Source organism: Bombus pyrosoma, linkage group LG4 (assembly GCF_014825855.1).
Source record: "Bombus pyrosoma isolate SC7728 linkage group LG4, ASM1482585v1, whole genome shotgun sequence".
Lineage (NCBI taxonomy): Eukaryota > Metazoa > Arthropoda > Insecta > Hymenoptera > Apidae > Bombus > Bombus pyrosoma.
In genome coordinates, this window is record NC_057773.1 from 1,432,239 (window position 1) to 1,448,862 (window position 16,624).

General features: G+C 47.0%; 1 protein-coding gene across 2 annotated transcripts in view; it reads left to right on the top strand.

The window, feature by feature from the left end:
- The window catches only part of LOC122566664, a 59,912-nt gene that overhangs the window by 17,236 nt on the left and 26,052 nt on the right, over window positions 1-16,624 (top strand). For both annotated transcript variants that reach the window (XM_043724252.1, XM_043724253.1), the window contains exons 2-3: window positions 8,508-8,817; window positions 11,971-12,203. In XM_043724252.1, coding sequence (XP_043580187.1) covers window positions 8,508-8,817; window positions 11,971-12,203 — 543 coding nt within the window. The remainder of the gene's footprint in view (window positions 1-8,507; window positions 8,818-11,970; window positions 12,204-16,624) is intronic.

The following is a 16,624-nucleotide window of genomic DNA, read 5'->3' on the forward strand; positions in this document are numbered from 1 at the left end:
GATTTAAGGCGCGTCGTATTGCTTCCTTCATCAATTGTTCCGAGACAATGTGACCGCGAAGGAGGAAACGGCGTAACGATCCTCGCTCGATAAGTCATACGCGCATCGCGTGCACCGCGCGAGTTCGCCCGGTTTTCTGACGGACACGGCTGCACCACCTTGAAGAAAAGGACACCACGGTCGTGCGAGTTTCTTCCCGTTACGCGATCGATGAATAATTTACACCACTGGCACGACGACGATCGAGATCAACGATGGAAATTTTTCGAATGCATTAACGACGCTCATGGCGCATCGTCGCGGCTGCACCCGTCTCCGCTCACGCGTCCCGCGTCCCGCGCCCGCGGTTTATACGCGAAATTACGCGAGGGAAGGCGGCGAATATCCGTTGTGAATCGCACTGGCCTGCGTGCAATGGATAACGGCCGAGAGATGATGTCGTGGAGCAGTGGGATAAAAATAGTTGACCCGCTTGAAAATGCACGCTATCGACTCGAAAGCGCGCGCTCATCGAACGATCAGCTATGCGTCCTCCTCGCGATCGTCGAATTCGTCGAAGCAGTCTCGGAACGCAGCCTACACGTTGCATCTGTGTCGAGCGTGAGCCACGTCAACTCGAAATGAATATTAATCGGGAGACGCGGAGTGTTCAAAACGCACCGGCTCTCTTTGCATATACGATACATTGTTAATCAGAAACAGTACCGACGATATTATCATCGACTTCTCTTACATATTGTAATTATGTTTTCTCGAAATTGGAAGTTTGTTTTGTACGCGTGAGGCTTATTATGGCAGGTTGCATCGACGCGCTCAATCGTCATCACTTGAAATACAATTGCGGAACAAATCGTAATTTATCGCGATCAAGATCGTGAGTGTATTCGCTTTAACGAAATGATCCTTAGAGCGCCAATACGATGCGAAGTGGCAAACGAGATTACGCGAGACGTATTTTGTTCTGATTTTCTTTTCTGGTGTCTTCTGTGTCCGATGAATACGCTCTGATCGCTGGTCCGTTCGTTAAGACGATCGTGCGCGTGTCGATTTTTACAGCGCACTAATGAAATCGTACTCGCGACTCGTTAGAAATCGCAGTCACAGACTCTTCTCTGGTCTCGTTATTAACGTGAATTTTACCGCGATGATTTCCCGTTACCGCTAATAGGTATTCCGCGTCCGATCGCTCCGCGACAGGATGAATGGACTGACCCTATTTGGCCCGAGGAACGAGTTCTTTCAATGAAAACCACCTTGTATGAACGGATCCACCTCTCCTCTGACCCTCGTCTCTCGCGACTTGTCTCTTCGTCCGGTACGAGAAACTCAATGCGAGCCAGCAACAAAAATACTACGCTATTCCCTGGCGTTCATTCAGCTCTCTCGTACCTGTATATCGGGATACGTTTTTTCTTCGTAACCTCGGAAATACATCGTGCTGTTCAGTAGCAAACGATCCTTTCAAGCAATTCAGAAGATTTAATAATATTCAACCTCGCAAGAAGCAACAGAGACAGCAGGGACAAAGTTCTCTCGACTACGCCCTCGAACTTGGCAAAAACATGTTTCTCACAAGCGATGACGTTCCTTTAGTTCCTCGTATCGATATTATGCAAGCCGCATTGCCTGCTAAGAACATAGTTTAGCGAACCATTTTGAAAAGATCAAGACGCGAAGTTGTAACCGTTTCGAACGAACGTGAAAGACAAAATGCTTCCTGGCTGAATAAAGCTTTGCGCGAGACAAAATGGCTCGGAGCTCCACGCCCCGGAATGCGAACGCGTTCAGTTAATTAAACATGGACAAGGCGAATTGTCGATGGTCCTCGGTATCGCCACTTGCACCCGTGCGTTACGTGGCGTGTGTCGACGCGTCATTGAAATACTGCACGGTTCAGTAGCCGCCATTGGCACGATGGCGATCTAGATTAGCTGGATCAGCTCACGGCTCGATCGTTTAGTTAGGGCTTAGATCGTTAGATCTGTTCGACCCGTCACGTCGTTTCTATCTAAGGATCGGATTTTCGAAACGATTATCGTTGATATGCAAATACTTATGGATGATCGCAGACACGAAAGCAATCGCGTGGCGTTCTTCGATCTGGTAATTTGCAGCGTCCGACACGACCATTGTCCTCAAAGAGATCTATTCCCCGATACACATGACGGTCCTGCAATAGATTTATCGTAATGGCTGTCAGAGGAGCACGGAAAAATAAATTTCCAGGCATTTATTTATCTTGAAGACTTTCTAAGGAGTGTCGACGGCTGGGTACCGCGTTCTGTAAGGCGTGAATACGAGATGATGTCATACAGGCGTTGCACCTTCTCCCTATTAACGGTCAGTAACTGTGCGTCGGAGAACTTCCAGATGATCTCATTGGTTAGCGCAAATGAACGATGTCAAAGGGCACGCTACTTGATTCATTCGTTCGATACGTTCCCCGCCGAGGATGCTTGAACTTTCAGCCTCGGCGGTTTTCCATTTTCATTGTTCCCATTATCCGCGTTAATCGCGAGAGCGATCGCAAAAGCACGAAAGAGATAGACCGAACGAGAAGCCGCGGTCGGAGACCCCGTGGAATTCGGCATCCCGGTTCCGTCTCCGAGATCTATGAGCGTATTTCGTCAGCTCTGGGACGTTGACCGAACCCTTCGTGGTACACCGAATACGTCATTGTCAAGAAAGGTCTCTCGAAATATTTCCAAGAGCAACAAGTTCCCTAATAACGCAAAACATTTCCAGTCAAAGGGTCGAGTTTATTTTGATACCCGGACCTGGGAACCGTAGATCGCCGACTAAACTGCCGGTGACAATCGTTTATACGACGTTTACATGCGATGTAGTGAACGTTACGTACGATGCTAATCTCGTTTCAACGATTAATCGATGGAAACATTTGCAGGAGACAGTCGAACGTGAAAGACGAAGATCACGGAACGAATGATCGAAAGTGGCTCGGGTTGGTCGGTTACGTGTACTCGTTAGTTGGTTCGCGGGTTGGTCGCACGAATCGCCCGTAAAGGAGAAGAAAGGGCGAAAAAGAGAGAAAGAGAAATGGAGAACGGGTAGACATCGATCATAAATTATCTATGAATCGCGCGGTTGCGAGCCTGTGACTAACGCTCGAATCGACCGATTGCCGTGGAGAGCTGCAAACCATCCTTTCTGATTCATCTTTTGCAATTAAAATTCCGCGTACCGTCGCCTCGTGGCACGCAGAATGAAAGAAAAAATATGTCCTGGCTGCTAGGAAGCGGCTGATGGAAAAAAGCCGTTTGACAAGCACATCCGGCGAGAGGCACGTACACGAAGAATCGAGTTTCACGCGACGAAACCGATGCATCGCCATTATACATTCGACGCGTCCTACTAATTTCACAGTTGTCGCGCGGAACGCGTCGCCGGACAGCTGTGCAAAATGCCGCACCAGGCCAGTGCCTGATAAATTTCATAATCGTGTCGATCGTCGCTCGAACGAATCGAGACGCCCAAACCGAAGCGAGTGAAGAAATCGATCGACTTCGAAAATATTGTTTTCACGGAGATATTCAAATAGGTCGTGGCAAGAAGGTTGCGTTCGGGGGACCTGTTTCCGTTCGAATATCGCCATTTGAATATCAAATTCTAAATGATGGAACAGTTGTCGGTAACGCGCCGAGTCACCGCATTACGTCATGAATTTTTTTCCTCGTCGTTGATCGTGCCTAATTTTCATCTTCAGGGTCATGCTTCAACATCGAGAGATAAGCTGACGCGCGACCATCTTCTCCCCGCGCTAATTGGAACGCAACCAGACGTCGCTCGTATAATCTTCCCATTCTGGAGCACGTGCGCCGCTTGTCAACTAAATCATAACCAAATGTTTGTGCTACGATCACTGCCGAAATTTGTTCGTGCCAAAAGAGCGGTATTTCCGTCGATCGATCGTCGAAGATATCGCTGGTCGCTTTTGCCAAGTAAAACCGTGAAGAAACGAGTGTTCAAAGTTTGATCTCAAGACGCATCTTTTTGCAAGACCACCAGCGGCATCGCGAGCGCTTTCACGTGTTTGGAACCAAGCCAAATTTTGCTTTAATAAGAACTCGGATTTTTATTGACGCGCTCGGTAAAAATATTCAAGAAGTTTTAGAAGACAGTTGAACGTTTCCGTTCCGATCTGTCGGCTGTTATCATAATTAATGCGCGCGAAATAAAATTACCAAGAAAGAACGTCCAAATATTTGTCGGGGGATTTGGAAACAGTTAAAGAACACGTCACAACCAAACAGTATTTCGATGGTATGGAAACGACCGTTCGTTACGGATACCCAGAACATCGATAAATCACTTGTCCCGAGTACGATAACACAGCTTGTAGAGGCTGTGATGAATACCGATCTAGTCGTGATAACGACGCTCGTCGACTCGCCGACAAAAATGTTCCACTAATGATTCCGCTATGACGGGCTATTAGACATATGACGCGCGGAATGAGGAACAATCAGTCGTTTGATCTTTCGTTGCCTATTACAAATCGATTATCGTTAACAAGCAACGATAATATCGACGATTAATAAGATCTGGTAAGATATTTGGAAATAATTGTGAACGCTTCGTCGTGCGAGGAAACTGAGAATCTCGTGAAACATCGATTTTCTAGTTCAATAGACGTTTTACGCCCATTTGGTGGTTCGACAACGCGTTCGCACGGACGAATCCAACGGCAGCAAGTATCATCCGACAATTAAGGTGCCCATTGGTGTCTCGAGCGATTGTCATTCATATCGATTAGTTGCAATGGGCGCGAATCCATTCCTAGAAGTTACGGCAACGCATTATCAATGACGATCGTAGTCGGTTTATGGTCTCCCATGTTCAATGCCAACGACTCGCGGTGGCAGACAGCCTGGCAGCCAGGCGATCCCTTTCTTGGAACGATGAACCTGCGATTTGTATGAGGATCACACACCGAGTTGTCCGTGCCTTCGCATCCACCGCTTTGGTACCTTTCTACATTTTTTTCCTGCTATTTTTCTCTCTTTCTTTTTCCATTTCTCTCTATCCGTCTCTTCGTAGTTAAAAATACCGCCGGAAAGACTGACGGGAAGGTTCGCTCGGCTTTACGCTCGTTACTACGAAAATCGATCTGCGAATATTATTTCCACCGGCGCAGCGTAGCGGATGCGTTAAAAAACTTTATTAACGACTGGTCTGCTGGCCGTCCTTGATTCGCCCCAGGTTCCAATTCCGATTAACCATTGACGTCAACCTCGGATATAAATCGAGACATCTTTGCCAAGAGTGATTCGAATCGAGCATAAACGGTCGGTAAAAGACGACATCTTGGCAAAAGCGAACATCAAGCAAAATTAGAATGACCGCTGATGGATAAAGGCAGACTTCCTGTTCGTTTTTGCAAGAACACCGACCCTCGTGAACGACGCTCTTAACACAAAAATATGTAACCGAGATTTCCATAATGTAAATGACTGGCTTCTTCCATTAATTACGGCAGCTCTAAGCGGACCCACCAGACTAGGATTATTGGGTGGTCCAGCGGTGGTACGATGCCTGGACCCGATATTTAATAACAGGAGGTGCAGCCGTACCGCAGCAATGGTTCTTAACGTTTGCCGTGCCGCGTAAGCTACGTTTAAGGGCGTTTAAAATATTTCTTTTCTCTCTCGTTTACACCTCGAAGACCTTTTGCTCCGAACCAATTTGTAACCGCATTTACTGTTCGGCAAGCAATACAAACTGCGTTGTTCTGTTCTTCGAAACCGGGCACTTTACTGCCAACATAGTCGGTTGTGCGATCTTCGCAGGATAAATACGCTCTATGGCATTGTAAATTTTTCACTAGACACTTACGCGTGTTTCCGGTGACAGTTGCACAACTCTCCTTCGAATAAGTAACGGGTAGCGCAGATACTAATAACCATACGACACCGGTCGATTCGTTTTACGTGCCCTCCGCTTCACCCATGAAACGCGAACAAATCGAACAGCTCTCGTGGACGCCGGAGATCGAATCTTGTACTCGCGCGATGTAATCGTCTGCGCTGTTTTTCTGAAAGTCGTGCCAACACACCGTGATCTTTTTATAAGGGATACACGCGACTAATATTTTATAGCGGCGCGAAGACAATGCACGATAATGCACTTAACGACTGTGCTCGTTCCTGTAGCCAGCTGGCGTGCATATAAACCAACTTGATCTCTCTTCGTGATCTCTGCACCGTTTCCATCGGCCCGAAAGAATTTTCCATTAAATCGGTCGTTTGCCCGTCGTGAACGTTTCGATCGCGATGTTCGTCCGCGTAAATCAATCGTCGGAATTTTAGAAGCCGACTAACGATAAATCGTCGAAAACGTACACGCGATAAGCGCGTAGATGGTCGGTTCCGTAACTCGTAATCGATTAATCATCGGCGGGCCCCTTGAGAAATGGCATTCGTTTGAAAGAAAAACGCGTATGGTCTAGTTTATAATGGTAAAACGGGACGGTGTTATCGGCGTTGGCAATACGTTGCCAACTGTTTCGACGATGAGTAGCGAAATCCTGTAGCGCAGCTAACCGGTTAATACGGAATAAACAGCGTGTCGACAACCTCGGAATTTTTATCGTGAATTTTCACGATCTGTGACTCGCGACGATGGTCGCGCGAAGATCAGGACCGCTTGCGCATTCGGTGACCCTTGACACTCCGCCACGACGCGCCATCGTAAAACGCGGACGTTCAATTCTCCGAAATTGATTCTCCTTTTTACCGTCGTTTATCGCTACCGCTCACGATTGAATTTAATTATTATTCTCCGACACCAACTGATATCTAATCGCGGGCGCACACGATAGTACTCGCATTTATTCATCTGTGTACATAACAAAGTTCGACGAGCAGAGAAAACCGCGGACACCGTCGAATATAAAAAAATTTCGACTTTATAGATCTTGAAAGGTTTCGCGGGAACCGGTGGGCGAGAGATACAAAAGCGAAATTCAGAAAGCGCGATGTCGATGGTCTTTAAATTTGGCCCAAAGATGACCTCTTCTCGACCCGGAATCCTTTGAAATCGTTAACGATAGTGCAACGCGCATCGACCAAATTTATTAGCGACCTAATCCGCTTCTTGCGATACGAGATCAAAGAGAAGGGAAGACTCGTATATTTAATCTTGTTCATACGGCAAAGGAGCTTTGAGATGCTTGCGAACAAAATATCGTTATACCGATCGAAGCGGTCAAGGTTTTTTCCCAACGTAAATGGATTTCTCTCATAAAGTAACGTTCGACGATGAGAAACGCATAACCACGAAAGATCGTGCGCGAATAAATGTCGCGACGCGAACAGACAGGAGTCGCGTTTGTAATTGCGATAACAACGTCATTATTCACCGACCTTTCGAAACGAGCTGCACGAGGAAATCAATCTTTTCTCATCGTTCGTAAAACATTCTTTAAAGTGAGTTACGCGTGTATCCGCACTACTAGCAGACACACATGACCAAAGGAACGCGACGATAACCGTTGTTGCATAACGAACGATACATCGGTTTTCGAGTAATTGGACGCATTGTGAGCACGTTGAGTGTCGGACAAGTTAATTCCAGCCGCCTTTTGTCCGGTTACTGATAAATTATTTCGATTTTTAGTCCCGCGACCTCCGGCCACCGCTATCAGATCGAACCCGCTCGCCAAGGGATAAGTGAAAACAGACGGTCGTTTCTTTGCCTCGGGACCGTTTCTATTCAATTACCCGTTACCTCTATGCGTAGTAGAGATTTAAAGGACAATGTCCGATACGGTAGGAACGATAATAGGATAACAACGTAGGACGCGTTCGAGATTCGGGCGTGAAATTTCGCGTAACTCGGGTTTAATCGTGGAAAAAAGTCTCGCGAAGATCTGGTATATCGACGGGATGCATGTTTTTGTTGCAGCGTAATCGGTACCGGAGCTGGCGGCACGACCCTAAAAAAGCGCGTTTGAATGGGATCTCGAGTGTGGCATAAAACGAAAGGCACGCGAAAAAGAAACGGCAGACTACCACGAGTTTCGAGTGTTCATCGACGAGAGGCTCGCAGCTCGCAGCTGGCAGCCACGCGAAGTGTCGACGGTAAACCAAGCATCCACGGAGAAATTCTGCCCGGATTGTACGTGCACACGCGCGCGATCGCAGGGATTGTTTCTATTAAGCGGCTCGAGATCAAAGCATCCAGATGTTGCAAACTGCGATTAAGTAGACCTCTGTTCTCCTTCCGGACAGTTTTCGTTCGTGCAGCGAATGGCGCGTCGCGATGAGATGCAAATTCGCTTATTAACCTTATCGTCGGGCAAAAATCTCGCGGACCAGCTGCAGGGGAGTGTTGGCCCACCCACGATTCAGAAAACGATCACGAAACTGCGATTAATTTTTTTGGATTTCTTCACCGCTAGCACGAGCTATCGCGCCAGCGAATCTTAGATAGTATTTCATCCCGAATATTTCAGCTAAAAATTCATCAAGATTTCTTTCTTCGTTCAGGACTACGCCGAGGACGAGGACGAAAACGAAACTCCGGCCACGACCACCTCGTCAACGACGACCACCACCACCACGACCACCACGACTACCACTACCACCACACCAAAGCCTGTGGTTACCCAGAATTACGATTACCGGGATCCGAGAACGTATGAGGGTGGGACAGGGGCGCAGTACAACGGCTACCAATCGAAAAGTGACTACCCGTCGATGTCGGCGCACAGCGTTCACAAGTGGCAGTCTCTGGGTACTCGAGAGAGCGTCAAAGAAACCAGAAGCAACATGCAGCAATACAATAAGAATGGGAAGAGTAAGTTGGCTTCGATCTATGCGACGTACATGCTTCGATGGCTGAATGGAAAAAAAAAAGACATACAGAGAATTCTGATCGCGTAGAGAAAAACCTTGTCTCGACAACCGTGCCGTAATCGAAATTCCATCCTGTCGATTTATGCAAATATTTGCAGGGCGCCCTCGAAACTGCACCTGTCTGCTCTCTTTCTCTTATAGCTGTATCGTTATTAATCGTTATTAAATCGACGATGGTGGTCTCGTAGCTATATATCTCGTCAACACGATACTTCAACCTCGCTACCAATTATTCCTCCAACATAAATATCAGACAAAAAGCGAATGACTTTCTCGTTAATTACGGCCGACGACTAAAAATGAACAAATACAGTACCATGTACAGGAAACGTACGTAAATATCGTCATCGTCGAATAAGCCGAGACGACAAGACTAATCTTTTTACATCGCGTATTTACCTTCCGCGGGCTTATTAGAAACTTCACGTTTTCGTTTGTTCTCTCAAAGACGGTTTAGCTTCTCGAGCAATCTTTTGCAAGTGGCCCTTCCTTCTCGATCGACGGCTTCTATCACGCGAAGCAACGCTCGATCGTAACGGCAACCTATCAATATGCAAATTAATGATGACGACTGCCCGTAGCCACCGTGATTGCAGCAACTTCAACCGCCCTTCCTTCGGGTTCTCTGGCGTATTACACGGGTTGTATACTCCCCCCTGCCCCCTCTGCTATTACCTGTTAATTCATATCGAGCCGCTCGAATCAATTTACCGCGCTTCAGACACGCCGTCTACCAATGCTTGCTCGATCCTCATTGTTGCTCGTTCTCGGTAAGTTCTGTTGCAGGGCAGCATCGCGTTGCGAATTAAATGTAACTTTTTGCAACGATCGTATTCGCCGCGACAAATCAAGGCCACGATAATTCGGACTAAGACAACCTCGTTTGAAACGGAGCGGTCGCGCGAAAGGGAATCAATCTGGCCGGCGGAAAAATCAAGGACAATCAGATCTAATCCCTTTCTCTTATAATACATTCCAGAATACGTTTGAATACAGGATGTTCGACGAGCGAGCATACTTTAGCTTCCCTGACGGTCGTGCCTCTATTGTAAACGCGCCGATATAATCTCGTGTCAGTGCAGCCGTGGCGAGAATAACGCCTACGTTCGAAATTAACATAAAGCCAGATCGCCGACGAAGATTAAACCAAAGAAAATAATCTCCGCCAGGAGACATTTCCGAAACTTCTCCCTCGAGTCGTTTTATTTACACTTCCGCGCCACGCGTCATCATTCCGCTCGTACGTATGTATATCGCTCGCAACGAACATCGTTATGTTTGTATTACTAGTTGCAATTTTCCTGCTCTTTCCTCTCCAGTCAAATTGCCTTTTTCGTTTTCTCTCGCTGCCTTTGTCGCTGTTCGCAATTTCTTTTCCGATATCCTTAGCTTGCTCTTTACGGCTAAGATTCTCTGCAAGCAATTCCCACAAACCTATGGTAAAAACAATTTTGGAGAAAGCGGTCATTGGACGACACTGACCGCAGGATGGATGCCATCCGCGATACATGCTCGGTCAAGATGGGACAGGGTGCAGACGAGATACCTCGGCGATCGTAAGAAGTCGTACGGCAGAAATTAAGTAGGACCTTTCGTGAAATATACCGACAGCAACCTATCTTTTTTCGTGAACTCCGATGAGCAATGTTTAACCTCGAAGAGCACCCGTTATTATCGGTCAGGTGGTTCTTCGTAATTTTGACCCTCGGTTCACTACTTTTTGATACGATACATACGTAGATATGACACGGCAATTATTATCAATTTCAAGAAATAATCATCGCGTTTAATAATCGGTACTAATCGTTACAGATGTTGCATTCCTCGATCTGTCTAACACGAAGAAATAATGTTTAATAAGTATATCTGGTAGTAAGGATACAGCGAGATGACGAGAAAGATGCGCAATGTCCTTGATGTCTATCGATGTTACTGCCTGATGGCGTAATTCAAGACCTCACGATATCTCGAAGGACTACCGTAATCGTTTCGTCATCGTTCCCTCGTTGTCTTGAATCAGCCTCTTTTCTTTCACGGTTCTCACACCGCGACAACACAATTTCATCGGTCGAAACAAACCAGGCAACTGGAGGACGCGGTTCCTCGAATAAACGAACGGCGCTCTCTCGTTAAGAGATCGAGAGCTGCTTCTTCGAAGCGCGGCCTGGAGTGCTCGTAATTTCGCGAACCGCATAACCCTGGTTTTGTATCCGCGCGCGGCTCAGAGGCATCGTTCTTAGTCACAGTCATCCAAAGACCGACATTTGTACGTCATCCGTGGATACGATCGTTGACAAACGATAGTTTAACGAACGTCGAGTGGAATTCCCGATCATCTCCGGGTTCACCGATCAGCCGCAATAGTTTTCGATTATACACAACGGTTCCGCGATGTCTCGCTGGAATCGAGTTGCTCCGAACTTGGCCCGATTAACCCCATCGACGAGATCCGGCGAGTCTGGCTCCCGGGCAGACCATAAACCTCCAATTTACAATCGTCGAGACGCCGTCGAGAAAACTTTGTTACGACGTTTTGCTAAAAATACCCCGCTTTGTCGTGACCAGACTCATGAATCTCGTGCCCCACGGATACGTAACCGCGACACCGAGTGCATAGCCGTCAGTGCAGGCGTTGCAGCAACACTGTCTTTATTTATGCGGCGATTAGCGCGCGTTTATATCTTAATATCGAGGCACGATCGTAGGAACGCGCCTTAACCTCCACGGATTCTTCCTGGCACCTCGAGTCGCGGCTGTTTGAACTAGGATTTATTGATTTCTAGGTACAATGTAGTTTCTCCCGTAGTCGTCCATACAAATTGCAGCGGGCGATAGCTGCGGCATAATTATCGACGCTCCGTGAAACGCGTAGAAAGCGATTAGGTATCTGCGCGCTGAATCAATAGAAAGCTCGCATGACTTATGTCACCTGCCTTACAGATTCGTTTTGAAATGCCGAGGCGAGCTGTCACGCGACATCTCGCGCGTCTAGTGACCAAGAGAATAGAAGGCAATTTCTTTTCCAAGGCTAAACTTTCCTCGATTTGTCTTGGCAAGCAAGGTCGGTATAGCGAATTGACGAACTGTGTTTCAGCGGCGGAAATCCGAGAGGCTCTTCAACACGCGATGAAGGTATCGCGAGAGGGCAGCTGCCGATGGCCACGACCGAGGGTGATTCCGGTTCGTGACGTTTACCCAAGCCCGTCGACCACCTACATTCCACACTGCGCCATCTTGCACAGGTGCTCAGACGACACCGGATGCTGCAGATCGGAAGCGCTCACCTGCGTGCCTAAGCTCTCGCACCGCGTCGAGCTCTCCTTCTATGTAAGTAAATCTTCCTTTTGTCCCGATACGAATCCCGCGCGACCATTTGCTATGACGACGCGCCATGCAAATTCACGCTGCAGTCGAGTAGAACATGCTTCTCGATCGAACGACAAACTAACCCGCGACCGTAGGCTCGTTACACGATAGATAAATCGAGCGTGAGAGAGGGAAAAACGGATAGAGAGAAAGACAGAGAAAGGCAGATGTAAGTAGATACATTGCACGGCGCAGAACGATGGATGCCACGAAGCAACAAGGAAGACTTTATCACCGAGGAGAAAGTACCATTAATCGTGTAAAGTGTATTACGGAGAATTTATTAGCAAGAAGTCAAAGAGTCACGGTATTCCGACGTAATTTATAAGACACACTATCGCCGATATCAAAACGCAAATCGCCAACGATTTGAAACTTTGTCCGACGGAGGCGCGCGAGAGTTTTCTGGCTCATTGCGTACACGACGGTTAATGAACAGCGACGTTATCGGCGAACCGCGAATTCGATGACTAGACAAAACATGCTTATCTAGTATGAACTAGAAAAAAAATTGGTCACGTAAATTTCTCGGCTTTCATGCCTGCCCATTAGTGTCACGGAAAACGGGTATACATAGTCCGTGCGTTCGTTGGAATGTCGATGGAATTATTTTTCCTTATCTCCGGTTAGCTACGCGACCGCGTACGATCGAGCGTCAGAATTTATCGAGGTGTTCGTTACGCTAGCGCTCCTTGCAACCGCAAACGCCAACAATTCCATTGCAACTATTCGTCAATTTGTATTTCGACGAGTGTCGCTAATCGATGCTAAAAGCAAGTCTTCCGGGTCGATGCCTGATTCAATTCACTAAACACGCGATGCGTTCTCCAATCGATACTACGAACCGCTTATGAGGATCGACGCACCCTTTCAAAATCAATATGGCCGTAATTGAACGGACGACACGCGTCTTCTCTCACGGTGGTCCATCGCGATGCATCGTGTCGTGCTAATCATGCAACACTATATTTATGCACGAAATTTGATCCCCGACTAAATTATCGGTTCTCCTACCTGTATATTACGCTTGATTGTCGTCGGTGCGCGGGCTTAAGGTCTGCTCGCAGTTGCGCGCGCTTGTTCACGCAAACGCGAAACTCGTTTCGACCTTCTGACCGAATCGATACGAAATTCTCTCGTTGGAAATTCGAAATTGCAAAGAAAAAGGTTCGCCGACAAAGGAATCGTTTTCCATCCATAAAACTTCATTTTGCAAACCGGTAGTCAGGATTGTGCAATTGATCGCGGATGCAGGTTAGTTTTAAAGGTGCACTTCGTGCAACCCGATACTTTTGTAGCACCGTTTTATCCCGCTATTGCAGACAGCTTGATCGATACGCCCCTTTCTCTTCCTCGTTTTCGATCCAGCTTGATATAATCAAATTCCGCATATACGGCCGATAGATCGCTCCTCGTGTTGAAATTTTGAAATTTTCGACCAACATGCTGTGCTTCTACGTGTGACCGTTGCATCATGTCGAAGTAATGAACACGTAACCTGAAAATTGTACGCGTGTTTACCGTAGGTGGTTGGAAAACAGAGATGACTCAGTTCCGTCGACGAGGAATAATCTAGCGACTGGGTCAATTAGGTGCTAACAATGTCTCATCGAACGCGGTTTGTCACCGATAATATCGCAACCGAGGACGTCTCGCTGATGTTTGCAATAAATTACGCAAAGCTTGAACAAAGAAATACACATGGAGGTTAACCGCAAATATTTGAACGAGCCGCAAAAATGTAACAGACAAACGGTTATTAAAGACAACAAATCGAGCGTAACGCGTTTGAAAAGCAATCGCTAGGGTTTTTGCGCTCGGTAGAAAGTGCGGTTCGACTCTTTTCTAAATCGTTCTCAGTCTATCAGCGCGCAAAATCCTAAATTAATAGCGTTATTTCGTGAGTCATTCCGAAGTAAAGCTTCGTGAAATATAGAAAATAGAAAACGTTTATATATAATAATAGAGGACTTTCGAATCGTTATTACCGAAAGTTTGCACGACGAGTGTTTCGTTTGGTGCTCGAAAACGGGTGCGTTCCCTAGACACGAAACGACGTAGCTATAGATTTTCAGTGACGAGGGCTCGGCAAGTCATTAAACTTCACTAGCGATCTTAATGAATCAATTAATCGTGATAGATCTATCGCATCCCTACTGGACTGCAATCCACGCGTCGTGGATTAGATTGAACTACATTCCTAGGCGATCCAGCGAAACATCTTTCAACCAAGTTATTCGTATCGTTTCTCTATCGAGTTACTTTTCGTGCCAATTCAACGTTCAGGAATCACGTTTTTTATCTTTACTACATTTTTACTATATTTTTGCTGTATTCTGTGCTGAGACCGGAAGATTCGAGCGAAGAACGGTATGTGCGCGCAGATTGTTAAAACCTGCCGTATGATGTTCTCGAGACTCTGCATGGCGTTGAAAATAAAAACCATCTCGATATAAATCGCAATAAGCGGGCCATGTAATTGCCAATGCAAAGGTGCAATAACACCGCGGGTATAATTTGCATTTCGCAGCGATTACCATTCGAGCTTCGCCAAGCAACATTAGCATAAGTTCTCGTCGACTATTGTCGGAATCGATGGCGGGCCGTGTAAATACGCGACATCGTATTGTCGGATCTTCATGAATTAACGCTCGATGCTCCGGGGTGGTTCGAATAGTCTCGCTCGTGATATCGTCGCGCTCGAATTTCGTGCTTTACGATCGCACGGACTGCATATTTCTGTTCGCAAAGACGGAACAGATGTCTTGCGAAGACTTGAACTCAGCCACGTCATAAAGGACGTTTCATAAGTCGTAATCTTGGAGTGGCTCGCGCGAATCGCGACCGAACACTCTCACACGACTACGGGGATCGTCGACCGTTTAACTCCTCAAGGCGAGAGTCTGCACGGGAAAGAACAGAGAAGCGCTCATCGAGACAAGGAGGAAACAAAAAATCTCTCGATTAGACGTCGAACCGCTAAATAGGATTGGAACGATCGATCGCGTGTTCGTTGGATCGCGAGAGGTATTTCATAAAACGCGAAAACGTTAATTGCACGTCGAAGAACTGCTATGTACTTTCTAAAGCGTATTTTATCTCGGCAGAGATCATTCGATATATCGTTTGGTTGTACACCCACGCGGAAAGTATGGCCAATCAGCGGCAACAACCGATTGTGATAAATGTACAGGGCCAGGGCCACTAGGGATCTCCGCTGGGAGAGAAGCCCATAAATTTAATGAGATACATTGGGTTTTTTTTTCGTTGTGTCATGGCCCGATACTGTGCTGTAGAATGCGAGCAATCCTACCCTCGGTCGTAACATTGCTCGCACAATGCTGCTAAACCGTTATATCAATTACGGAGCGAACGCGGCAGTCGTAGACGAGGAAGAAAAACGCAACGAGACGCGACAAAGATCGATCGAGATCGACGAAAGCTGCTTCAGCTACGAATGAGCGGTGTTACGGCCAGCGAAAAAATATGCGAGAGAGTTCGCGAAGTAAAAACCCATTGCCAAGCTGACAGCTCTTTGCAGCGAGTGCCCGACGAGACGGCGTGCTCCAGTTAACATCTATAATTATCACGAGCAACCCCTTGCGTTGACACCTGTCGAGGAACACGCGTTTACTCCATCCGTCTGTCGAACCTACGGATCACGACTTTATCACTGAGCTTGTCCTCCCGCGAATGAGTCAGTTTCACAGCCAGACCGAAATTGGCTAAGTATCAAATTTGCTTCGGACGCGGATGTGCAAGTTCCTTGTTGCTGCCGAGATTCTACATCGTCCATGATGTATGCAGATCCGCAACTAAGTGCGACACGAACCTTAGGGTTTATTAATAGTCAGCCAGCGTGGCTTCCGTGATACCGAAATACGCTGATTTATAATCTCACCCTAGGTCCCGGCTCGTGCCCCCGGAAAAGTAACTGGGTTAACGTCTGTCGATCGTTAAGACCTTCTAAAAACGCCATGCGTACCGGTGCCCATTCGAAAGATGGAGTATATTACAGCCCACGGTGTTCCACGAATTACCATCAAATCCTAGATGAAACAAGAGACGCGAACATCACGAACCCGTAGGTACCAACGGCATCTTATTGTCGATGTTTCTTCGAAACGTTTCGAATTTCACTTTATGCCAAGTTTTCTCGCTTGCCAGATACTGTTATAGCAGATCCAGCACCATACTATCACCCATCTTCGTCGGTAGCTTGCGACGATTTACGACCCTACCGATTAAACGCGATCGTTTGATCGGGTAAACGCTACGGGCGATGCATCGCGCAACCGTATCGTCTATTTCCAATGCGACGATTATTTCCAACACGACCGGATATGCATTACCGTACCACTTTTCGATACGGCTCAGTCACC